Source organism: Vollenhovia emeryi, unplaced genomic scaffold (genome assembly GCF_000949405.1).
Source record: "Vollenhovia emeryi isolate VEMERY1.0 unplaced genomic scaffold, V.emery_V1.0 DF939216.1, whole genome shotgun sequence".
Lineage (NCBI taxonomy): Eukaryota > Metazoa > Arthropoda > Insecta > Hymenoptera > Formicidae > Vollenhovia > Vollenhovia emeryi.
Window position 1 is genome coordinate 422718 of NW_011967150.1, and position 26390 is coordinate 449107.

General features: G+C 37.2%; 3 protein-coding genes across 3 annotated transcripts; 1 reads left to right on the forward strand and 2 right to left on the reverse strand.

Moving 5' to 3' along the window:
* Positions 1 to 1492: 1492 nt before the first annotated feature.
* Positions 1493 to 7217, forward strand: LOC105560945 (dynein light chain 2, cytoplasmic). The gene is made up of 3 exons (XM_012010481.1): positions 1493 to 1907; positions 5491 to 5608; positions 6161 to 7217. Exons 2-3 carry the CDS (start codon positions 5501 to 5503, stop codon positions 6320 to 6322), a joined length of 270 nt encoding a protein of 89 aa, XP_011865871.1. The 5' UTR covers positions 1493 to 1907; positions 5491 to 5500; the 3' UTR covers positions 6323 to 7217.
* Positions 7218 to 8772: 1555 nt separating this feature from the next.
* On the reverse strand, positions 8773 to 14542 carry LOC105560946 (lipase 3-like). The gene is made up of 8 exons (XM_012010482.1): positions 14267 to 14542; positions 13500 to 13701; positions 12642 to 12756; positions 10812 to 11058; positions 10584 to 10742; positions 10355 to 10439; positions 9868 to 10028; positions 8773 to 9695 (listed from the first exon to the last, which is right to left on the reverse strand). Exons 1-8 carry the CDS (start codon positions 14426 to 14428, stop codon positions 9543 to 9545), a joined length of 1284 nt encoding a protein of 427 aa, XP_011865872.1. The 5' UTR covers positions 14429 to 14542; the 3' UTR covers positions 8773 to 9542.
* Positions 14543 to 15273: 731 nt separating this feature from the next.
* LOC105560947 (lipase 3-like) lies at positions 15274 to 23998 on the reverse strand. The gene is made up of 8 exons (XM_012010483.1): positions 23746 to 23998; positions 22078 to 22282; positions 19948 to 20068; positions 18269 to 18515; positions 18027 to 18185; positions 17232 to 17316; positions 16438 to 16598; positions 15274 to 15613 (listed from the first exon to the last, which is right to left on the reverse strand). Exons 1-8 carry the CDS (start codon positions 23905 to 23907, stop codon positions 15458 to 15460), a joined length of 1296 nt encoding a protein of 431 aa, XP_011865873.1. The 5' UTR covers positions 23908 to 23998; the 3' UTR covers positions 15274 to 15457.
* Between the last annotated feature and the right edge of the window lie 2392 nt (positions 23999 to 26390).

A 26390-nucleotide genomic window follows, 5' to 3' on the forward strand; every position in this document is an offset into this window, starting at 1 on the left:
TCTCTCTCTCTCTCTCTCTCTCTCTCTCTCTCTCTCTCTCTCTCTCTGTCGCGATTTCTCATTGCGTAACTTCACCTATTTGATATATTAAATAGAATATACAGGAGGAGTCATTTTACTCGACGCACGCAAATATCTCTTCAAGGAAGGGGGCTAAAAAATGACCTGGACAAAAGTTGTATGGTTTCGAGGGGGACATAAGATGGTGTCATTAATATGACATTGAATAGTTGCTTGAGTTTGTGCCTGTAGCTCGTGCCAAACGTTTAACGTCCATCCTCGGGATAACACGACAGAGTATTACTGTACCGTTAAAAATGAGTTTAGAAGCCTGTGTATAATGAAAGGAAACTGTTTGAAAAGTCGACGAAAAGATTATAATTTTCTACACTTTTAAACTCAGTGGTTTTGGTATGTGCAGGTACGAGAGGAAAATGCGCAAAACAATATCGATATTTCCTTCTTCACTCAGGAGGCTCTTCTTCTGTCTCAACGCGTCAAAAATTCTATTCCCTATTCCTATTGCCTGGCATTGTGTGATAGGCTCAATGTGTGTGCTCCACATAGAGAGAAACCTGAGAGCGGCCACGCCGGCGTTTTGCTTGATGCCGTTTCGCGAGACTGTTTTGCGCGCCTTTACGCCCATTTTTACCTTTGGAACTATTTTGCTATGAATTCTCTGACACTACCGATAAAGTCACCGCTTTAACTTAGTTTACACCGATTGTTTGATCACGTATTAAATAGTAGAAAAACTAGTAAAGGGATTTAGTCATTGGCTGATCGGCTGAAATACGCTAATTGATACGCGTATCAAATGATCGGTGTAAACTAGGCTTTTGTGCGTGTCCAGGCTACGCCTATTTTTCAGGATTGGGCTGTAAAATTCAAAATTACACCAACACAAATTATATCTGCATGAAATTTACGTAAACCTCTCTCATGTGGACAATGTAAATTTTATAAATTAGATGTCGGAATGCATAGCACAGCCATGCACCGAGTGGAAATTTTATCGGCAGTGTCCGAGAATGCGTAATGAAATAGTTCCGAAAGCAAAAGTGGGCGTAAGAGCGCGCAAGCCAGTCTCCCGAAACGGCATCAGGTAAAACGCCGGCGTGGCCGCTCTCAGGTTTCCCTCTGGTTCCACTGAACCCGCACTATTATTGCGCTAGTGCAGTTTTTATAGAAACCTAGCACGGCGCTGGTGCTGCACCAGTTTTCTCAGCGGAAAGCGGCTATTAACGTCGAAGTATGCGGCGCGTAAATTGACGGATGGAAAACGTCGTTTCGATGTCGAATGGAAATTGCGGGCACGAAACGGGCCTTGAAGCGAGCCGGCCGCCAGAAGGAAACGAAAGCAAGCTCCCACCGTCGCCGTCCGACAGTCCCTACGCGCGTTTGTTTCTCGCGCGTCGCCTCGCGCGGTGCACGCCGGTCCGATAGAAGACCGTGATAGAAGACCCTGCCGGCGAGCCAATCGCGAGCCGGCATCGCGCGGCGCCGACTGGCTGTGCTCTCAGTTCCGAGCCTGTAGTTGTCGGTGAAGTTGTCGGTTCCTCTCTTTCGGCCCTCGTGAAGCCCAGCTAGCCCAAAATTTTCCCGAGTAATCCCGAGGCAGCGGCAGCATCCAGGAAACGGACCGGCCGCCAATCCGCACGTCGCAGGATCCCTCGTCGCGCCGAAATCTCGGCCGTCACGTTCGCCCCGTCGTCGTAGTATCGGGGGAAAATATCGCGCCCGCGCGCGCTTAAAATAAACGGCGTTCGCCGGACCTCGCGTTACGGCCGTACACGCACACGGGTACATACGCGCGCGCACACACACACACCCCGGATATCGGAGAGGAGGGCGAGCCTGTTGTACAGTGTGTGATCATCCGCTGGAGACGGTGTCAACCAGAAAAGGTAGAGAGAAAACGTATGAAATAAAGGAGAGGAGCAGCGAGACGGAGAGAGAGAGAGAGAGAAAGAGAGAACCGGAGCATCGCTCCGGTGTGTCGAAGATGCGCGCTCGTCCTCTCCCCCTTCTCCGCGAACGTGCTGCCGAACTCGCAGAGACTGGGTCTGTCCGGCCGCGCGTTTTCTTATGTCAAGATCCGAGGATCTCCTCGTCGCCGGGGCTGGGGCCGGGGCCGGGGCCGGGGCCGAGGCCGGGGCAGGGGCTGCGCGGCGGTACGGGGTGCCCGACGCCGACGCCGACGTCGGCGCCGGGACGAGCGGCACCGTCGCGACCCACTTTCGCGGGTTGCCGCGCGCCTCGCGTGCCGGCCGAATTGCCATTTCTTTATTGTCCTCGTATCGACAAAACACTGTCCTCCCGCGCCTTTCGCGCTTCCCTCCCCCATTCCCTCTCCCTCGCCCCTTCCGCCCTCTAACTTCTCCCCCCCCCCCGTCTCCTCCACCCTCTCTCATACACGCTCGTCTCTTCGGCCTCTCTTCCCCTCCCTCGCTCGACTCCATTCTCTAATTGTGCATCGCACCGATATTCGCATGAGCTACGGAACTCTCTTTCTCTCGCCGCCTGCGCTATCTACTTTTTCCCTTCTTCCTCTATCTCTCTGTTCCTGTCCTACCTGCGAGATGGCGAGCGTCACGCTATCACCGCGTCCGACACTCGGCTCCCGCCCGCCGCATTGCCATGCCGGCGTTGGACCTGCACGCTACTGTCAAAGTCGTGCGCTTCCCGCGGCCCAGCTCGAGCCCGCCAGTCGTAAGGCCGGTATTCATAGTTCGTTCTTATATTCCCGTTCTCGTTGTCCATTTCCACCGGTCAACTCCGACCTCGGTTCAGCCTTTCATCTTTCTCCAGTTTTTGCGATCGGAGAAAGATGAGAGGCATGTCGAATCGAGATCGAAGTTCGTCCGCATCGTAGAAGTGGGCATTAAGCCCGTATCAGACTACAGACTCCCGACTCCGACTCGACTACTGACTCGGACTCCCGACTGTGATTCAACCAATCACCGCAAAGCACCGGTCGACTCGGGACTAGACGCCGCTCTAATTGATTGAATCATAGTCGGGAGTCCGAGCCAGTAGTCGAGTCAGAGTCGGGAGTCTGAAATCTGATACGGGCTTTAGGGCCCGCTTTCGCCAACGTCGCCTGACTTTAATCCCGGCGTAAAGCCCGTATCAGACTACAGACTCCCGACTCTGACTCGTCTACTGACTCGGACTCTCGACTATGATTCAACCAATCAGAGTGGCGCCTATTCCCGAGTCGGCAGTCAGGGTGGTCGGTGCTTTGCTGTGATTGGTTGAATCATAGTCGGGAGTCTGTGGTCTGATACGGGCCTAAAGCCCTGACTCGGACTCCCGACTATGATTCAACCAATCACAGCAAAGCACCGGCCGACTCGGAAATAGACGCCACTCTAATTTGTTGAATCACAGTCGGGAGTCCGAGTCAGTAGTCGAACAAGATGGAGAGTTGACTAATCTCTTGGTAACAGTTAACCAGAAAAGGAAAAGCCAGGCCTGAGGGCTAGTCCCACAAACGTCGGTTAACTGCTAACCAGAGTTCGGTCGACTCTATCCTTTCCTTTTATCTTATTAGCTAGAAGAGATAGAGAATCAATTAACTATCTTTGGTCAGCAGTTAACCGTCGTTTATGAAACTGGCCCTAAGGCCCGGTGTCACCCATAGACATATAAAAGATAGACTGCTTATGAGGCAGTGGAACCCTAGGTGGGGGCATCCTCCTGAGGGAAAAGGACAACATGAATTTATTTGGGTATCTGTCTTCCTCTAGTGGACGTGATCTGAAGGCGATCACGTGTTCACGCCCACGTGATCACGTACACTAGAAGAAGATAGATACCCAAATAAATTGGTGTTGTCCTTTTCCCTCAGGAGGACATCCCCCACTACCTCATAAGCAGTCTATCTTTTGTATGTCTATGGTGTCACCAAACGTCGCTTAACTTTAATCTTAGTTTAATTCATACTTGTCTCTTTTTAAAGTAAGTTGGAAGACAGTTGGAAGGAGACAAAGAACAAATTAAACTAATTGTAAGCCTGAAGTTAAACAACGTTGGTGAAACTGGAAACCTAAGGGGACAAGTTGGAAAGAGACGAAGGATGAATTAAGCCAAGTTTAAAGTTAAGCGATGTCGATGAAACCGGACTAAGGGCCACCTCAAGGCCCGGTTTTGCCAAACGTCGCTTAACTTTAATCTTAGTTTAATTCACGTTTGTCTCTTTCCAACTGTCCCCTTTTCTAGCATCGCGGACGCAAGGCTTTAGGCTAAGGAATGACGGCCCCGAATGCACGAAAAAAACTTGAGACTTAAGGGAAATTACCAATGACTGTCGAGAATGTGAGGAGCCATTTTTTAATTTAAGCAATACTGAAATCTCCGATTGGTTGAAATTCTTGAGTCTTAAGTTTTCCTGCTTAAGTCTTTTGTGCGCCACGGCCCTTAAGCTGTGATTGAAGTTAGGCGGCGCTGGTGAAGCCGGGTCTAACCATACTCCGAAAGTAAGCGACGATTAACTTGCAATGTTGTCAACAGCGTCTCTGCGTCTTCCGCATTTTTCGTCAAACGCAAAATACAAATGTGTGTGTGTTTAGGTGTCATGTTGGGCGGTTCTGGCAGAGTTAATCGACCACTAAATTAACCGGAGTTTGGGTAAAGTAACCCTGAGACTATCTCAAGTACAATTTTAAGGTGTCACAAACCAGTCGTAGAGCCGTTGTTAGTTTTGTTGCCTTGAAATAAGAACGGGCCGTAATCTTGTGACACGTTCGCACGAAGAGGGGGAGGGCTGTCGAACGCGGCGGCCGTTCGCGCGCTACCTCAATGCCTCGTGGCATTTAACGAGCGAGTACAAAGCGCCGATAATGTCGCTTTATAAATAAAGCCGTTTATTTTGAAAGTGGTGTGAATTTATAAGAGCGAATCGCCGGTTCGCTCCACGACTGTGTCATGAAACTCGGGGTTGAAACTTGTACTTTCTCGTGCCGCTTTCGGTTCCATGGTTTTCCAGTTGTGCTCTCGCTCCAGAGTCTTGTGTTCAAGATCCGAGGACTGTCCAAGTTCTAGCTCCGGAAAGTGTGTTGCCAATCAACTTGCAGCTTTTACGGAATATAGCTGCGAGTTGACTGGCTACACATTTCTCGAAACTAGAATTTGAACACAGATCTTGGATCGTGGACACAGGCCTTTGAAGCCTTGTGTCTACGATGCTAGAAATCGGTCCGAGATCTTGATTTTGCAGCCTTTCCGTATAAAGTTGATTGGTTTCATATTTCTCGAATCTAGATCTCGGACCGAGTTTTAGCATCGTCTTTAAGCCTTGTGTCCACGATGCCAGAACTTGGTCCAAGTGCTAGTTCCGAGAACTGCGTAGCCAATCAACTTGCAGCTTTTATGGAATAGCGCAAGTTGGACCAAGTTCTAGCATCGTGGACGCAGGCCTCTAGAGGGTGACTCATTGTTTGATAATCGTGCCACATTGTATGACAATGCTGTTTCTCTGTGTTCCAGAACGGACAAAATGTCAGACCGAAAAGCAGTAATCAAGAATGCTGACATGTCGGAGGAAATGCAGCAGGACGCTGTCGATTGTGCCACTCAGGCTCTTGAGAAATATAACATTGAAAAGGTATATTCCTCACGGTTTTATTACGACGTGTACAGACGCAGTAGATAACCGACGCACCGTGCGCACTAATCTGTTGTGCGAAGAACGGAAGAGAACGCAATTGGAGTAGATGTGTTTGCCAATAGATCCAGTTTTATCCTTTTCTCTTATTCAGTGAGGGTCTCGACGTTCTATGAGCATGAATTTAATTGATTTTTAATGAAACTTGAATCGAATAACTCATTGATATCCTTACATTGAGCATTTAACAACTTTTGCTGATAATAGAATGACGAAGAACACAAAGTTCTGGCAACTAGAGAGAAGCTAAATTGATATCTGGAATAACGTGACACGGAACATAATTTATTCAAGTCTTATTAATCTAATAGACCTGACTTAATTTCAACTTAATTTGAAGTTGAAACGCTGGCTCGAAATTATATCGAAGGCCGATTCTGTTTCCCGGGATAATCTCGTGTTATTTATTGTGTCAAGTTGTACAGGATGAGATTGTTAAATCAATAATCGTTATTGATTCTACCATTAATATCCATTGGTTTTGGCTTTCAGGATATTGCGGCGTTTATCAAGAAAGAGTTCGATAAAAAGTACAACCCAACGTGGCATTGCATTGTAGGACGTAATTTCGGTAGCTATGTGACGCACGAAACAAGACATTTTATCTATTTCTACCTTGGTCAGGTAGCCATTCTCCTCTTTAAGAGCGGGTAAACTTGTTTTTGCTGTCCTCTCGAACGTCCTTTTTCCTTCCTCTCTTCCTCCCTTGCTCACTATGCAAAATACATACATTTAAAATCACTACCATGTGTAAAAGAGAACTTCATTACTCATTATGTACACGGAAAATTCGTTTTGAAAAAGCAACGTATGCTCCCGATAAGCAAGTGAAGAGAAATATCAATGTTTCTTGATATATCGTTTGTCGTTACGTAAGTGGAGATATAATCCGAGAGAGAAATTCTAAGAAGATACACAGTCGAAGGATTAGGGAGATAAACTGGGGAGAAAAAAAAAAGAAGAAGAAAATGAAGAATGACATACAACCTTACATGTTGAAATGTATTTTGTATGCCAAGAAGTTTGTTGTGTTCTTGTTTTATATTATTAGGTAAATACGCAGATTACACGGTTAAGTTCAATACTGGCGATTTTAACGTAGTAAATTCTAGCGTAATTGTTTAGCGTTCGAGCGATACTCTAAATGCACTACACATTTTCGCGTCGAGTGGGTTTTACGTCAAGCGTATCTCGCTCGAGTCTGCAAAAGTACATGGAAGTACGTGGTATCCGTTGAATAATCGCCAATAATGAATGTAAGCCCGAACGAGATTGATTGCCCCTGCAATTGTTATTTTATATTAATTGGTAACCGTCGTTTCTTATGTACCGCATACTGAATAATTTCATCTTGTATTTGCCATGCAACTGCGACTGACACTTTTGTTTTGTTAGAATAAGAATTCTCAGAATGATTGGACGGAATAGGAAAAAAATACAAAGGAGCTCAAATCTCTCTTTCGACGTGCGATAATAATCATCGTACACCTAATCTAACAATAACTTTATTTCGATCAGATATAAAATTAACATGCTATTGAATAACAAATATCCGACTCGTTCATTGCTACCCTCACAGTTTTTATATTGTGCACAGATTATAACATAAAAAAAGGGGGGGGGGAAGACATTTTATCTCTCGAGGCGATGTATACTTAGGAGAATATTTATTTCCGGAAAGGAAATAACACCTATCCATATTAAATTTTTTTATGTAATATTCAACACTCCATATTACGATACTTATATATATACAAATATATATAATATATATATGTGTGTATATATATAATAAATATAGATTATACATATATGATATATTATTTATACATAGAGTGCAATCTTCAAACAATTTTTCATGCAGTATTTAATTATCGTAAACGTTGCTACATTGTTCAAATTTTAGACTGACTATTAAATAATATCAAATCACTATCGTGCATGGTCCTCCTTTTTTTTTTAAATAGAAGTTCGCAATGCCACTTTTATGAACAGCGAATATGTAGCAGAGTGTTCGAAAGTAAGAGTGTTTCACGATGAAAGATATCGAGTCGTACTCGCCGAAAATCGACTTGAGAACATCTGAGGATATTCGACATGTTGTCACGGTTTTTTTTTATATTTATTTATTGTACATATATTCCAGCAGGTTTATTGCATATATTATTAGCGACATACAGAACGAGCTGTATCTTCACGGTGTTATATGATGTACGTTATGCTTTCGCCGTACTTGCTACATGAGATCGGTTCAGGAAATGCATCGCTAATGGGTTCGAATTTAATCGCCGGTGGTGAAAGCCCAATTGTACTTTGTATACACGTTAAATGAAGAACCTGTTACGCTGCCAGACGGCGGTTTGTCGAAACGTCAAGAGCTGGCTTCCGGAACGTGCTTTCTTTTTCTTTGGAAACGCAAACGCAAAATTGCCAACTTTTTACCCGTGGAACGAGATAAATGTGGGCACGACGAGATCGCTTTGATTTTTTTTCTCGGAATCGAGCTTTCGGGGATAAAAATCGGTCTGTCGCACCTCCGTCGATTTCACGATCGAGTCTACATGCAGAAGATGCGGTAAAAGCAGATAAATATTATTGTGCTTAACAATAAAAATCAGTTCCACCCATGAACACCCATGTACTTTTCTTTTCAGCGTGCCGGTATGTATAAAGTAGGGAGTGAAGTTATTCTAAGAGAGCGGTGTCGAGCGTCACAAGGTCGAGTTTTCCCTAAAATTACAACGCTGAAATACCAAGGAGGGGAAAAAAACGAATTGCGGTCGTGGCACACGCACACGCGCGCGCCTCACAACTTACCTACGCACGCGATATTACCAGGAATATCAATAACGTGCTCTCGATAAAATTCAACCTTGTGACTCGCAATGCGGAGTGGTCGACTGGATGATTACCTGTTATGTTTTGCATAATTTGCGTAACTTCGTTAGACCGTGTATCTCACTTCCGCCCCTAACGACTATAAATATCTGTGCCTCTGCAATGCCACGCACACGTCCGTATCTATTTATGTGAAATGTACGTATACGTGTGTAAAAGCGATACCTGTGCTTTCTTTCAGAGCCCCCTAAAAGTAAGAAAGTGACTCTTTTTAGCGCCTTTATTTACGATTTTGACAACGTCGTCATTACATTTGTTGATATTCAGCTTGTCGCTACTTATATTCGATCTTCAACGCTACGGAATCCATTACATCTACGAAGAGCTAACGATAAATACATCTTATCTGAATAAATCTTATCTGTAATTACTAATTTTAATATTTAGACATATATTTTTCAGTCTTTTAAAGTTGCCTACATTTTAAAACAAGTTTCGCTATATTACAAGTAGTTTCTTCCAACGGATATAAAATTAAGTATTACGACTTATTTATAATAGCTGTATCGACAGTTGGATATAGATATAAAATTAATTACAATGTTAATTTGATTACTTAGTACACACTATATACTAATAATAATTGATTACAATGTATAGAAATTTTTCCAGTGCAGTGGGAAAATTAATATTCATTCCTAAGTTTGTAACAAACTTTACTAAGGTTCAAGTAATGTTTCGAAGAAATTCGTGATTAAATAATCCCTACTAATAGTTCCCAGTTCAGTGGAAAAATTAATATCTCATTCATTCCTAAGTTTGTTACAAATTTTACAGAGGTTCAAGTCATATTTCGAAGAAATTCGTGATTAAATAATCCCTACTAATAGATTGATAATTCAAGTCAATAATTTTATCTAACGCGAGTATCGATTTTACGATAATTAAAATTTCTCTGATAGATAAAATCAACTTCTCATGAAATTTTTTATCTCTGCAAGAAGCTTTGAAGTTCCAAGCACTAGTAGAATTAACTTTATCGGAAATTCGTCATCAGACTTAGTACCTTGTCATACAAAAGCTCTTTGACGTCTTTCGCCCACATAAAATCCAAATGATTGAATTTTTCATGCGGCACGCGGAATTTTCCTAACGGATTGTCAAGTTCCTTGTATAATTCGTCGACGTCCTGCAATCATTCGTACAATTAAAATATCGTATGGTAGTAAATTTGACTTTAGCATCTCGATTATTTCCAAGATACTTATTCCAAAAGTATACGAAAGCTTATGCGCATGAATATGTGAAAAAAATTAATATATTGGAAATAAACCAAGTAAAATATATAAGAAGATACGAACATTGACATTCACCAGCCAATCGTTGGTGCTATAATGCAATGAAATCGGCACTTTGATTCTTCCCAAATTGTATTTTGGAGGCGAAATCGAATTGTATTTGAGCAAATTAGTAATCAATGAATAGTCGTACTGCCTGAATTTTCCCGGTGTAACTAAATATCCTGAGAACAAATTTATAATAATAATATAATAAAACAAAAAATAACTATTGATATATAATCAATATTTTATATTTTTATAAGATGTCACAAAGACATCTTTTTGACAATGTCTTAAGATTTTTTTTCTGACGTCTTATAGGCGTCTTTTAATAAAGTCTTAAAGATGTCTCTTTTAAACGTCTTTAATGTTGTCTTGGAAGATATTTCACAAAGAGTGAGAACAAGTGTCTATAGGCAAATGGGGTGCGAAAAAAAACGATCTTGTTCTCACTCTTTGCGCAAGTATAATTTGAGGTGTACTTACAATAGTAGGAATGAACGCTTACCGGTATTTATTAGTTGTGCATAGTGCATTAACTGTTTCGTCGATGAGCCAGCTGGAGTATGTTCCAGGATTAATGGTAGAAGAGTCTGCGAAGATGACAGCAGCGTCATGAATAAATATATCGAAATAATAACGAATTGACATCAATTCAAACAATAAGATTAATCGTTATTAAAATTATTACTAAAATTTTTTAAAAGTTAATGTTACGATTCTTTGCTGCTACTAACTGCATTAAACTGGTCCGGGTTATACCCGGCGATCAAGAAGAGCACGTTTGCACACAAGGGTTGCGTCCAAGCGTCTTCCTCGCACGCGATTCTTTGGAATATCTTTATAGCTTCATTATCAGGCATAAACTCGTACATGCCAAGTAATTTCATCAGTCTCTGCAACGGGGCCATTAAAGTCCATAAAAAAGGTCGCATTATTTTTTTATTGAGATTAGAATTACGTACATGTAAGGTACCGGTGAACCTCGCTATGAATTGCAAAATGGGATTATCCATCCTGCCGCAATAAGCAACCGGTGCCAGCGCGAACATCGCCTGGATTTTGTCCTGATACTCTGGTCGTTCCGACGCCATGACGAAGAAAGCGGTGGTACCTTGACTGTGTGCCAAATAAAATACTTTTTCGCGGCCAGTGGTCTTCACAACGTAATCTATTATCGCTGGAAGATCATACATGCCCATTTCGTGCCAGCTGCAAAAACGATACGAGTTTTATGAATTGTTCGTCAATCCTCGGCCTAAAATGGATAACCCAGATAGCATAGTAAATTCGCTAAGTATTCTGTAAGTTTTCTGCATTTCTGAATTGTAATTCTTCAGGAATTCATAGAACAATAAGAGTGATTGGGGAAGTTGCATATACACGGAGAAAGAAGTTTTTTGGATTTAGTATTCTTACTTATTTAATTGAAATTTGTTTCATTGAAACAATATATGCTTCCCTAGCGGAAAACATTTCTATAAATAACTACAAAAATTGACTTGAAATAGAAATTTGTAGAAATTTTTACATCTTCGTTGAAACGTTAATTTTCTTGTAAAAATATCTACGAAATAATATCACATCTCATAATAATGCTAAACCTATACAGGTCTGTTATTTGGGACAAAAAACTTTAATTTGGACATTTTTAATATTTGTTAAGTCACTTAAATATATGTTACTTTTGACCGATAAACATCTGATAGGCACTTAATTCGTGAAAATAACACCAAAGGCATTCAATGAGACGATCAAGAAGTGATAATACCTTACCTGACCGATAAAAGAAGATATTAGTTACTTTTATCGCGACTTTTATTGCACCTGTATAAATATTTGAAAGCATTTCGGACTTTTACACGGGTTGAAAAGTTGCTTACTGTTTTTTTACTGTTATCATCCGTTTGGTACTAACTTTGATTTGATTAATTTTTTATTTAATGTTATTGTGTCGAAAGTAACCTTGTCGTAATCGGATAATCTAAGGAGTGAGTGATTAAGAGATTAAACACGATTAAATCTTTCTGCTAAGATGACACGTGCAGATTAATTTTATCTCAAAATGCGAAAATACTGTAATTCTTTTGTACCTTTTTAGCTTTTGATACTAGTACAATTTCATTTCTCATTGTGCCACGTGCGTACGATTTGTTAATGATTATAATTTATCAGGGTTGGGTAGTGTCCAGTTAGAAAACTAAAAGTAAAGTTAAAAAGTTAAATAATTAATTAAAAAAATTAAACAAATCATTTAAAAAGTTAAATAATTTTAACTTAAGTTAGTTACAGTATAAACTGTTAAAGTGAGGGACACTTCCGACCGTTCCTTTGTCTTCAGTCCTAAAAAGCGGTACACTAAAAATGTGGGAGAAATTGACTAAATTTCAAATGATTATAACTTGGTAAGTAATAAAAATACAAATAAATGCAAACATAGAAAATTCACCATTCACCAAGTTATGATTTTTCGAAATTTCGTAAATTTCTCCCAAATTTTTAGTGTACCGCGTTTTTGGGACTGACAATGAGTGTATTTAAAATGATAGAATTATTAGAGAAATGATAGAGAAATGATAGATACCACCTGCCACGTAAAGCACTTCAGTTTTTTCACTCGGTGGTATGGTAGAGTGTAAATTTAATGATAAGATAATGAAGATATTTGACATTCTATGTCTTGTATCTCCTGCCAACAAGCTTTATATTTAAACATGCTACTATTGCTGTAATAGTTGCGGTCATAGCTACATACGGTTCTTTTCTTTTTTGTCGTTTACACTCATTATTCTCACCTGAAATCCCAGTAAACTTCCGGCAGAATATCCGGTGCCAAGTGTCTGCGTGAATATACATTGCCACGTACATTGCCAAGCCAAACGTCATACCCTTCGTCAGCCAGAATAAACCCTAAGTATATCAAAAGAACATTGAAATATAACAGTGGGTAATATTAGATAATATTTTTATTAAGTAAACACAAACAGAGGAGAAAATAAAAATTTTTATCTGTGATCTCTTTCTCAAGTTTGCTTCAGTTTAAAAGAACTGTTCGATATATTTCTTATACACGGAAAAAACAATGTAGCTGCTGTAGCTAAAACTTAGCAAAATAGGGACAGCTAATATTTTAGTTGTGATAGCTCAATATTTTGCTACTGTGCCTATTGTATTAGGTGCGACAGCAAACGGTTTGCTGTCGTAGCAAAATATTGAGTTATCACAACTAAAAATATTAGCTGTCCCTATTTTGCTAAGTTTTAGCTACAGCAGCTACATTGTTTTTTCCGTGTAAATATATAAAGAAACGTGTGTGCAATGACGGACAGAATGGTTGCGACAATTTTTTGCTTAATGAGTTTCGTGAATGTGCATTCTGATTCAGAGTTACGTTCCAAAATCTTCTTCGAGGAATATTTTACTCGATGGTTATTTTGAAACCATTTTGTGCATTTTCGACCTATTTCTCGAGTAAAATTTCCCTCGTAGAAAATGTTTTAAAACATACACCTGAATCTAAATACGCGTACCTAAGGTCAGTTAGAAAATCTGTGTTGCAACCATTCTGTCCACCACTGTGCACATGATCGTGCGATAATGTGTTTGCGCTCGGAAATACAAAAGTGCTTTTACTGGAAATTTATAGTTTTTACCTAGACCTTTCTCCGGCCCCGAAAGAACCCAAGCTGCCGAGCTGCACAGCAGACCGTGCATCACGATTACCACAGGTTTTTGCACTTGCGAGTTCTCGACATTAGTCCGCCCTGTTATCCGATGCAGCTCCAAGATGTAACCGTCAGAAGTGAGCACCTCATGCAGCTCCCCATTGTAACCGAACTTTTTCACTAAATCGAGCTGTTGTGCAATGAAAATATTCTATAGATATGTTGATCGAGAATATCGAGATCAACAAATTGATAAAGCACCAAGGGGGGTCGTCATTAAGACGATGAATATACGTTAAAAATTTGATTCGTCTTATTTACGTGTTATAGGGATGGTTTGTTTAAAGAAGGTGAGAGATGCTAAGGGTGGGTTGGATGGTCGGAGCCGAAGTCAGGAAGCGTAAGTGTAAAGCTACATAAGTCTACGTCCAAAGATAAAGTCTTTTTCATTCTTCGTGCTTATCGGGACGGGACTGTTGCTCGCCAAAGGAGAGATTCTTCTCATACGTTATATCTTGAATTGTTTTTCTGACAATGTTGTCGCCGAAGATCGCTAAACGACGAAGCTGTTTCTAACGGCAATAATGCCTCGGACCTTCTAGAAAGTCTACAGTGTTTCTTAGTGAAACTCGATGAAGATATTAAAGTATTTGTAATTGTAAATTTGCAGGCAAGCGCAAAGTGACCTCTTCAATTATTTCAACTGGCATGATAGTCTCCTTCAATTTACTTTCATTCTCGACAGCTGCACTTACGGTGGTAAGCGACATGTATTCTGCTTGTGCGGCTTCCAGACGTTGCGGATCCTCGAGTTCCTTGATCGCCGGTATCTTGTCTATCGGCAGGATATCCATCGCGGAGTACGGCATCGCGCTGGCGGATGCCATAATCAAGAGAAGAAGAATTAATCGCGCCATTGTGTCGCGTGACGAGATCGTTGTTGCGCAAGATGCGATCGGCTCGAACTGTATTGCGCGCGAGTTTCTTCCCGAATGTGTAGCGTATATATATGGCGCTGCTTATTAACTGAAAACACCATCAGAGTGTTTTGCTTTTTATACGATCTTATCGAGTGTTATCGAAATCTCTTTACCTAAGTTCTCTGTCATAATCGGGTTGATATAATTTTCATAACACGATTGGTCTACAGAGTTGTGATTGAAGTGTTCAGAAAGAGAAGGGGCTCTTATCGGTGTTCAAGTGGTTCGATTGTTTATCCATAAAATGACACGGCATTTTTGCAACTTTTTGCGTGCCAGGTGCATAGCTACTCGTAATACATTGTGTGTCTGTTTGTTATACGATCCTTATCGGATTGCTTTGAAGGAAACAAAAGAACTGATTGCGCTGTTGATAAAATGCAGGCAAACAGGGAAATCTCTTGTAATCTTCGATTAGAAAATTGATTTCAGAGATTTCCTCTCGTAGATCATTTCTTTTTATATCTCATCAATTAATTCTTATGCGTACAATTTTATTCGTTTTAGTTTAATTGATTCCTTACGAGTCTATTAATTTCGATCTATAAATTGATCTTTGATGTTATAGATAATTCATTTTATGGATCACAATTTTCATAAATCAAAGAAAATTACCCTTTACTTACTATTGTTAAAATATGCGAGCGAGATAATGACGTAAGAAAAAAGGCGATAATAAGTCACAAATAAATAATAGCGAGGACAAAAAATCAATGGAACAATAATACAAGAGAATGGGAATTTATAAGGGTCGGTACAAAATGCAAAATGTATGTATCACGTTTCAAGTAGACAAAATTATTTTATCAAGTAGACAAGAGATTGGGCAATGCAATTTAGTATGTTGAATTCATCGGGCACAAACGTTGATCTCAGAACGAAACAATCTTGCTGACGACGAAAGTAAATCCCCGTCGAATTTTGTAGATTGCTTAGGATTGCGAAGGAATAAATGCTGGTACTTCATTACGTGGACTTCTTCTTCATTGCACTGATTATCGGCTCGTACACGATCTTGTTTGCATCCTTGGCCCACAGGTAGTCCAAGTGATTAAATTTCTTATCCGCTACTAAGGTTTTACCAGAGGGATTGCCCAGCTCGCTATACAACTTCTCCACATCCTACAAGAAGGGCCATGATATAAGTATAAATATCCATGAAAGTACAACAAACGCGTGAGTACAATTTTGATACTGGGCGCTGAAGCCTAATCTACAATGTGCTCTCTGCATCTAGAAACATTCTATTTTATATAAACGTGTTAAAACGCTTAAAACATTTGCCGACAATGTACGATCGTGCAATGTGTAATATACAATTTATCGACTTGCACAAATTATTTAGGCATATATCGATAAATATTCTAAAGTTTCTAGATGCACATTGTAGATTAGCCTTAAGTTTCGAATAATCGCTGGTGGCCTAGTTTACATCCTGCACTTGATACGCGTATCAAATAGTAACCAATAGTAAAGAACTGAGTAGTAGTAAAGGGATTTAGCCATTGGCTGATCAAATACACTCACACAACAAAATATATTTGAGACTTAAATCAGATATCATTTCACTAGCGACCACTGAGGTATGTGGTAATATTTATCCGAGGGGGAAACCGCTGATCAAAATCTTGTACACCAATGCCCACTAATGCCCAGTGGGCATTACTTTATCTTATTATCTTATTTTATCTTGTTATATCTTATTTTATCTTATTTTTGCTTATTGTATCTTTATAATGCCCCAGCAAGGCCTAATGCCCAAACTAATGCCCAAAAAATGCCTAGTAATGCTTAGTAATGTCCAGTAATGCCGCAAATCTGTGCACTGCAATGCCCTCAGCGGTTTCCCCTTCGTATTTATTCTCAACGTTAGAGTGTAAAAAGGTACTCTAATTACCCAGACATCGAAGGTGCTCGAGATAATCGCTGCATAAAGAAATACAAACCTGGACATTTGCCAGCCAATCGTTTTCACTGTAGTACACGTGGATCGGTGCTGTGATCTTAGTTAAATTATAGTTTGGCGGAGTCAGCGTGCCGTACAAATCTTTATTACCGAACAGTCCGTAATCAAAATGTTTAAATCTCCCCGGCAAGAATAGTGTTCCTGTTGACAAATTTATCGCCGTTATTGCGGGAAATTCTTAAGGAATGACGGATATTTGAATGGATATTTCATTATTTTTATACATAATGCGTGTAATATAGCGAACGTTTGTGTTAGACACTGCAAAGACACAGTTTGACCGAGCTGAAATATCACACTTTCAACAGAATGTATGTTTCATATATTTTATCCGTCAAATACTTAGGTATATTATGTTTTTGCATTAGATTGGTACATACGAAATATCATATTTTTACTAAAAGCGAATTTGGTTGCTTACACTTAGGCTTGTTTCCAGTCAATTCTTGTATTAAGGATCGTCTTAAATATCTTTTGAAATACTTCAAGGAAAGTGTCAGGTCTCTGAAGATCTGATAATTTTTAGAGTTGCATCTTGGATATAGGATAGACTTTACGCTCAATAATTACTACTTTATTAAACGTTAGAGGAAAAAGTGTTCAGAACTTTTCGTCTCAGTTTTTTAGAAGGAATAGTGATACGTAGTTGGACACCTCCCAACTGGGTGGTTTTTGAGAATCACTTTGCATAGCAGTTTTTATTGTAATAGAGGTAGTGTTTAGAGATATGTGTCTGCCGAATTTCTTATTATATTAATATAAATAAATGTTTACCAGATTTGATGAGTTGCCCGTAGTGGACGAGTTGCTTCAAGGAATTACTAGCAGGAACATGTCCTAAGATTATCGGTAGAAGAGCCTAGGAAGATATTAGAAGAGTTTTTTAATCACATCCAAACTGTTAGATGTATGACTAGCGGCTTTAGGAAAGGAGTTGTACATGATTTTATGAAAGAAAGATTCTAAGGGATGTAAAGTGTGCTGTCAATAGATGACACAATGCTACGGAATGGACAGTTTACCTTATAAATCTTAGGGAGACCCATAAACTAACGTAAGAAAGTTAATTTGTATTTTCCTAGTTAAGAAACTTAATAATTGAGTTTTAAAATAATTGCACAATTTTGATAACATTGATACAATTGTGATACTGGATGCACGGAGAGAATTTTCTCTTAAAATTTATCCTAAAAATCGTGTAATCGTGAGACAACACGCTATTTCGAAGAATTTTATTAGAGCTTTTTGGAAATTTACCATACTTTTTACTAGTACTTGGTATACATTTCATTAGTAAAATGTATGGTAAAATTTCTAAAAACTCGAATAAAATTTCTCACAATGCCGTGTTGTCCCACGATTACTTGATTTTCAGGATAAATTTTAAAAGAAAATTCTCTCCGTGTGTATAAAAAAATCATTATTTGACAAAATAAAATATTACGCTACATATTTGTGTATATTCTATTATCTTGCTTTAAAGTATAATTTAAAAAAACGCTTAAAAGTATGCTCGAAAAATAAGATATATTATATACTTATGAATAAATAAACTAAAAGCGATTTTACCGGATCGAATTGTTCTTCATTGAATCCAGCCACTAGGAACATCACATTCGAGCATATGGGTTGAGTGATGGCTTTCTCCGCGCACACTAAACGTTGAACTGCTTTTATGAAATCATTGGTAGGATTGAATTCGTATATGCCGAATAATTGCCCCATAATCTGCAATGGTACATTCGAACTGTCAGGAAACTACAGAAAATGTTTGAGAAATCAATTCTTTTTTACATCTAGGAGTCACGCACTTCCATGGTAAGGGTAAACTGTGCCAGCAACTGCATGAAGGGACTCTTCATCCTGCCGCAGTAAGCGATTGGAGCCATGGCGTACATTTCTTCGATATATTTCTGATACTCTGGTCGTTCCGACGCCATGACGAAGAAAGCAGTGGTACCCTGGCTGTGGCCTAGATAGAACATTTTTTGGCGGCCAGTGGTCTTCACAATATAGTCTATCATCGCTGGAAGATCACGCGTGCCTATTTCATGCCAGCTGCAATAGGAGTGGATATATACTCGCATAAATTACTACATTTACGTTTAGTTAAAAGAAAAGTATTAAAAATCTTTAAAGATATTCTTGCTATTAAGTATAATTAATGTAAATTAAATATAATTTATAATTACAAATTTATAATACTGTTATATGGATTATTATAATAATCCATAAAAATCAGTATCTCTAGCTTCACGAAAAAACAATATTGCACAAAAGTGCATTATATGTGAAAGTACAATATATAAAAGACATGTCTTTTTGTGCAATGTTGTTTTTTCGTGAAGCTAGAGATACTGATTTTTATATAATCTGCGCAGCGTGTCTCTTTTGGGTGTTAGTCGTAATCGGATAATCGAAGATAACTGATTAAATTTTTCTGACAAGATAACGCATTGTCAATAAAATGGCACGTTTTTAGATAAATATTTTTGAAACCGATATTTTTCTTTTGAATTATCAACGGCTCATTAATTTGTTCATGAAACGCAAAGAATTGTGAATAAAGTTTATTGAACATTTTCGAGACAACCCTGAGAATTGCAACGAAAATATTTTAGCACATTTTTTTCTAACATTTTAAATTTCAGGTAAATTTTAACGTTAAGTGAAAAATATAGTTTATGTATAGTTTATGTATTAAAATATAGATTTATGTATTTTTATTCTTGTAAACATTAGTAACATCGCTCAAAAACTGTAGATTTCGACATTATTATTGAGGAAAAATTAAATACAATTTGGTCGTAAAGCAAGAAGGAGGCAGAGGTTATATTATAATATAAGAAATGATACTTAAACGATCTTGATTCGACCCATGTTATCTTATATGATTATCTAGAATCTGTATATTGTTATAATAAGTGTAATTGGAAACACGTGTTACAATATATTATGTCATTGCTATTACGGAATTATCATATTCTTGGAAATCCAGACAATTATGATAAATGCAAGTTAAGAAGACAAATAATAAAAATCAGTCGAGTTCCCTGTGCATAAAAAGTCTCGAGGAACTCGTAGAAAAATCGCAGAACTTGCAGAAAACTCTCAGAGAATTCGCAGAACTCGCAGAGAACTCTCGCTGCGAATTTTGCAAGTTCCCTGCGAGTTCCCTGTGCATGAAAACTCTCGGGGGACTCGCAGAAAATCGCAGAACTCACAGAGAACTGCCAGAGAAATTTCAGAACTCGCAGAGAACTGTCAGAGAAATCTCAGAACTCGCAGAGAACTCCCGCTGCGAATTTTGCGAGTTCCCTGCGAGTTCCTTGCGTGTGAGAACTCCCGGGAACTCTCAGAGAACTCGCAGAAAGAACTCAGATCTCGCAGAGAACTCTCGCTGCGAATTTTGCGAGTTCCCTGCGTACGAGAACTCTCGGGGAGTTAGAATTATTTTTGTAGACGACAGTGCATTTATATCCATTCTCACCTGAAGTTCCAGAAATCTTTTTTCGACTTCAAAGTTTTCCGAGATTTATGATTACGAGCATATGTAGTGCCACGCGCGTTACCGAGCCATACATCATATCCTTCATCCGCCAGAATAAATCCTAAAATGATCAAGCCTTTTAGTCGACCAAAAATCCTAAAATATAAATATTAGAAAACAATGATAAAGATGAATATACTGGCCAATACACATATGACAAAGCTTGATGAATTCTTAAGCCGTATCAGACTACGGATTGAGATTGAGATTATATTGAAATTTGACAAATCAGAGTAAAGCTTACTAATCCGAAGTTTATGAATTTTACTGTCAATCTCAATCTCAACCCATAGTCCGATACGGGCTTTATTGAAATTGGATTTAGGTGGAATTTGTTAAAACTTTTAAAATAAATAGTTTACGTGATGCTGATCAAAATCACAATGGGCGCGAATCCTTGTAACGAAGCATTTAGTTACTACAAGTGTTTAAAAGTCAAAATAAGACGTTATTTCATTTCTACATTGTTCGACAACAAAAATATACACAAGAACGAGGATAATTTTCTATGGAGACGCTGAATACAATCTCATTTACCAAATTGTTGTATCACATCACAATTTTGAGGAATTTACAATTAAAGTTGCAGAAAGAGTTATTGTAGTGTACTTCGGCACATCATATAATTACAGCATACATGTATGACCCGTTGGGAAATTTGTCAACTTTGACACCAAATTAGTATTCAGCAACTTGAAAAACCATTAAGTTTGCATAACATATAATTAAGAAAAGTTTCATCGTTAATTACTATATCGTTAATAATTTATGGAAGTCGCGCGCAGCTTTGACACAAAAGACTTTGTGTTATTTATCAATATTTTTTTAACCAAGAACGACGCAACAAATTCTGTTCGATGACTAACAGTTCTAACAACACACTTAATTTTGTTTGCAATAAAACTTCTTCAACAGATCACAGATTGTAGTTATAATGTATCAAAGTATACAAACTGTAAGGTAACTCTTTTTGGCAACTTTAACTGCAAACTCAAACTTGTGACGTGATAGAGCAATTTGGTAAACGAGATTCAGTGCGCAAAAATAATAATGGGAAATAATTATTTTCGTTCTTATGCGCTTTTTGTTGGGCAGCGTAGTATTGAAATATCAAACATTTTATTTTAACTTTTGATCAGCATTACGTAAATATTATTTAGTTTTTAAAGTTTCAACCAATTTTCATAAAACGTGCGGGTTTTTTTTGGCCAAAATGGTCAAACTATCGTCTTTTAAATTAGTTTAAGTACAATGTAAAAAGTTTAAATTCCAATTTCAAATTAGGGTACGGATGGTCTTCGTGCGATTGAGGATATAATGATATTTTATTTCATGAAATTTCATTTTTTATCTGAAAATGAACATACGAGCGCACGCACACATACAAAACTGTCACTTTGTCGCGGCTCTTGGTATTATTCCTTCGAATTTGTGTTTGTCACATATGAGTCTTATGAATTTTATGAATTTTATTAATCACGCAGGCGTTAATACGCGTTTCTCAATTTCATTAGGTGTTTGGGTGAATGAGAAGATAATATTTGGGGATACTTGATTGTTCTGTATTTTAAGTCGGCAGTTCTAGTTTTCTAGTTTACAGTCATGATATGACATTCGGGAAATAACATTAGACTGTTTATTGCGATAAATATTACTACATGTCTCAGTGGTCGAATCGGTGAGAAGCCCGCCTAGTGAGTAGGGAGGTCCCGGTTCAAACTTCAAACCTTGGCTGGTATTATTTTTCGTAAGAAATTTATAGTAAAATAATTTAGACACTAATACCCTGTCGCGACTCTTAGCCTTATTCCTTCGAATTTGTGTTTATCACATGTAAACTTTATGAATTTTATGCATTTTATTAATTTATGATACATTTTTTATTTTTATTAATTCATGATATGTCTCGTGATTAGAATCATAGATTAAATTTAATTTTTGACACTTTGTCTAAAAAATTCAGCTTAATATTTAAATATAGAAATATTCGAATAATGTTTGGGCAAAAATATTTTCCTTTAGTTGAAAATCACGTTGTTTTAACACTAAAGCTATACTTTTTCTCTTTACCTAAACTTTTTTCACGACCGGCAAGAACCCAAGTCGACGAGTCGCATAGAAGGCCGTGCATCACTAACGCAACAGGTTTTTGCACTTTCAAATCGGTAGAATTATCGGTTCGTCCTTTTATTCGATGTAGTTCCAAAATATAACCGTCGGCAGTGGTTACTTTATGCAGCTCACCTTTGTATCCATATTTACTTATCAGTTCCATCTGTGCAATATAATCACATTTGACTAATTTATTTGTACTGAACATAAATGATTAGATAGAAATAAAAAGATTATTAACAATGAGCGATTAAACGTAATTAACGTTATTTCTAAATTATTAGTCTGTAAGATGTTATGACATTTTTTACAAATATTGGACAAATATACATAGTGCATAGAGAGTAATCGTGCACAATCGATTAGTCAACAAATTCACTTAAACCACATCTAATACGTTAAAAAATTCAAATTAAAAATTAATTTTTTATTAAGAAGACGAAAGGATTGCAAAGTATTACATATATTATATTTAGTTACAATTATTAATAACTTAATTCAAACTTGATTGATTATTAACTAATTAAACTAATGTAATCCATTGCCTCATAATTTCTTGTCTTGTTATTATATTAATAATGTAAACGTATTTTGTAAATAATAAATATAATGTATCTTTGTATGCTTTGGAAGACGTTTTTCTGCATTATTTATATTTTCTGCATTTAAAATTGAAGCATTAAATATAATGTCTTCGATATTCATTATGTTTATCTAAAAATGTGTAACAAGACTCATTCATAACCAATCGCGGGACGGCCGCATCTCGCCGCACGCTTGAATTGGGCGGTAGGCCGGGCTAAGACAGCGAGTTTTAATTAATAACTCGTTAACCATTGCGAAAATTGCAAAATAAAAAGTAGAATAGGACTTTTTTTACTTGATTTGGTCCTAGAAATATGCTGTTGCAATAGCGTTCCAATTATTGAAATTTTCTGTGTATGTAAATTTTGTGTATGTTACAATAAATAACAGTAATAGTTAGGTAACGGTAAAAATAAAATAAGAGACGGTAGTACAAAAATAAACGGCGCAAGTGACACATTATGTTATATTCGCTTGCGCAGTTTATTTTTGTACTACCGTCTCTTATTTTATTTTTACCGTTACCTGACTATTACTTGACTATTACTGTTTTTTACTTTTTGACTCATAATGTTATATCTACTTGCGCCGCGCAAGTGGATCTTTTTTTAGTACTATACCTTCTCTTAATTTATTACAATTTTATATTACTAACTGCGTAATCTATGTATATTTTTAATTCGCAAATCGATATATATTTTTAATTGTATTTATTATTTTTTTCGTTATACTGAAGATGATCCAATAAGGACCGAAACGTATATACATATATACATTTGCTATTATAATAAAGTAATTTTATCGGACATTACCACCTTGTTCAGGTTGCGGAGGCCCTTTTATTATACTTGATTTTATTACAGGAGCTATTGTTATTTATATTATAATTATTTAAGAAATTGTCACATTTCAAACGTGAGGATGACAATTATTTTTATATATTATAAGTTATAGTTTTTCTCTCTATTTAAGAAATTTATTTTTAATTTAATGCGCAAATTTGTGTTGGATAAAAAAAAGGAAAACAGGAGTTTTACTCACCGTCGTAAGCGTTGCATCGTCAGGGGACGCAAGTGTTAACAATTCTGGAATATGTTGTATCTTGTCTGTTGGATTCAGTTTCGGTATTTTCTCTATCGAGTTAGTCAAGTCCTCAGCATTTGTGGACGCCAAGATTCCGACGAGGTACATCAGCAGTAACATGGTCGTTCGATGAGATCGTCGTCGAACCGATGAAATCAAAAGGAACAAAGTGAGTTATTTTCTTAAACACGCGGCATATATATATACAGTACTTATGACGTTTATGTATGATAAATAACGTCAGAATGCCTGGGGTTTTATGCAATCTTATTCAGTGCCATCTGTTAATTTATCATAATTTCAATAATGAATAATGAACGATGTAGTAGGTCGTAATTGACGTTGTGAAAAAAAGTAAGAGATCCATGGGTGTTATCGCTGTTCAAGTAGATCGGCTATTTACTCATGAAATAATACAGTATTTTATAAACCATTTGCCCGTAGGTGCGTAATGTAGTTCCCCACATTTATTTTTTAAAACGAAAAGAACGAAGAAAGAGCGTTGTCTCGATATTATTTCAAAATAAATCATAAGTAATAAGATCCTTTGAAATTCTTAAAATCGCCAAGTCAGAGATCATATATCAAAGATATATTGGATCTGACACTGATTGAAAATTTGGGATTGCCTAAAACTTATGAAAACTGATGAAAGGCGAGAAGTTGAGCAGGCTATAACAAGTAATTAACGCACGAACGTTTATGTTTATTGGTCAAATATTTTGTAGTTAATATTAAAGCGAAGATATAAAAAGATATTAAAGTTCGAATAAGACGTCATGCGATCAGTGGATTGGCAAAAGAAAATAAACTTTGTCTCGACGAATGTTTTAATTGCAACAATTTATTGCACCTGTATCAATTCATGTATCTCATCATTGTATCTGTACTTACGATTAACATCAATTTTTATCGAATGTTGTATTTGGACATGATTTTTGCGTACTACAACTATTCGTAGAAATTTTGTGATATTATATTAGTTCTTGTAATATTCGTATCTTATATTGTTTTCAAATACACTTAATTAAAAACATGTAATTAAATTTTCTTTTGCCAAAATAACATGTAAAAGGTGAGTGTAGCATATTGAAAGAATTGAAAAATTGGAAATAATTTTACCTCGGTGAAAGTATTTGATATTATAGATATTTTTATAACCAAATTTTAAATTAAAATTTCGATAAAATATGATTTATTTTAAATTAACTAGTTTATGCATTTAACGAATTAATGAGATTAATGATATAAATTAATTTTCTAAGTAATTGTAATAGTGCCATTAATTGTTTTACAGTTTCGACATTATTATAAAGAAGAAATATATATAATTCGACATAGAACAATTTGGTACAGAATAACTTCGATCGGAAATATTTGACTGTTTTAACACGATTTGTGTGTCGAGGGACTTTTCATATAAAAAGCACAGATCTCGATTCAGCACGTGATATTTGCAATTATTCATTGGAATTAATACCGGCGCCCGAGATAATGTGAAAGTTTCAGCACAAGAATGTCGATATATTTAACTTAATTTTTAAACACATATCACATACGTTTTATTATTGCCGAATGAGTTCGTTTAAGTTTTATCATGGCAGTTGACGATTATTGTTTATTTTTTTAAATCTATATCGAACAATCATAATTTTTCGAAATAGTACAACGGCAAAGATTATAACTATAATACTGGCGATTTGATCTAAATAAGAAATCTTTTCTCACCTAAACGTTTGTATAAATGGTTTTATTAGTTATTTTTTAGCGAATAAAATTATCTTATTTATACAAACACGTGTGCAAATATGCGTGTAAAATAGAATCTTTGTTCACTTATAGGAAACATAGGCCGGTATTCATAGTCAGATCTTATATTTAAGATCGTTTAATTATGATCTATTTGGATGATCTTAACATCGTATTTTAACATAAATAAGTTTTCTATATTGGCGCGTACACTTGGCTAGTTTTCTATCCTTTTTAGTCTCCTGAACACCAATTGCTGACGCGATATTATCGAATGAAAAGGCCAAAGTAAGGATTTATTTTACAAAATAAAGTAACAATAAAGTTTATATATTTGTTCTGAGTTCTTCTATACATTTCGATATCGATCCAAAACCGAGCTTTGTTTAATAGCTCAGTACCCCTTTTCTATAACTCTTAACGTCAGTAACCGTTATCGTTATATTGTCATTATACAGTTTTTTTACCATATATTATACCTGAGCAACGACGATATAGTGACAACGACACTGTCATTAAAGTTACACTGTCATTAGAGTTACAGATAGCTGATGTTATTTATTGTTATTTCGATGTCAAAATGATGACAAATAACGTCAGCTTCACTCTAAATAATAAGTGTTTGAAATTCAAACACTTTCGTTGTCGCCGTTTTTAAGATGTTTATTTAGTGTTTGAAATTTCAAACACTTTCGTTGTCGCCGTTTTCAAGATGTTTATTAGTGTTTGAAATTTCAAAGTGTTTGAAATTCAAACACTTTCGGTGTCGCGTTTTTAAGATGTTTATTAGTGTTTGAAATTTCAAACACTTTCGTTGTAGTCAAACACTAATAAACATCTTGAAAACGGCGACA

Bases quoted from the DNA above. Each gene is read 5' to 3' on its own strand.
- LOC105560947 (XM_012010483.1), bottom strand. From the start codon at position 23,907: ATGTTACTGCTGATGTACCTCGTCGGAATCTTGGCGTCCACAAATGCT. The intron at 18,186-18,268 runs GTGCGTGACTCC...GTACCATTGCAG, and splicing joins AGTTTACCCTTACCATGGAA to ATTATGGGGCAATTATTCGG. The intron at 15,614-16,437 runs GTTTGTATTTCT...CCCTTCTTGTAG, and splicing joins ATTGGCTGGCAAATGTCCAG to GATGTGGAGAAGTTGTATAG.
- LOC105560945 (XM_012010481.1), top strand. From the start codon at position 5,501: ATGTCAGACCGAAAAGCAGTAATCAAGAATGCTGACATGTCGGAGGAA. The intron at 5,609-6,160 runs GTATATTCCTCA...TTTGGCTTTCAG, and splicing joins AGAAATATAACATTGAAAAG to GATATTGCGGCGTTTATCAA.
- LOC105560946 (XM_012010482.1), bottom strand. From the start codon at position 14,428: ATGGCGCGATTAATTCTTCTTCTCTTGATTATGGCATCCGCCAGCGCG. The intron at 11,059-12,641 runs GTGAGAATAATG...TCGTTTTTGCAG, and splicing joins GAAGTTTACTGGGATTTCAG to CTGGCACGAAATGGGCATGT. The intron at 9,696-9,867 runs GTTCGTATCTTC...GAATGATTGCAG, and splicing joins ATTGGCTGGTGAATGTCAAT to GACGTCGACGAATTATACAA.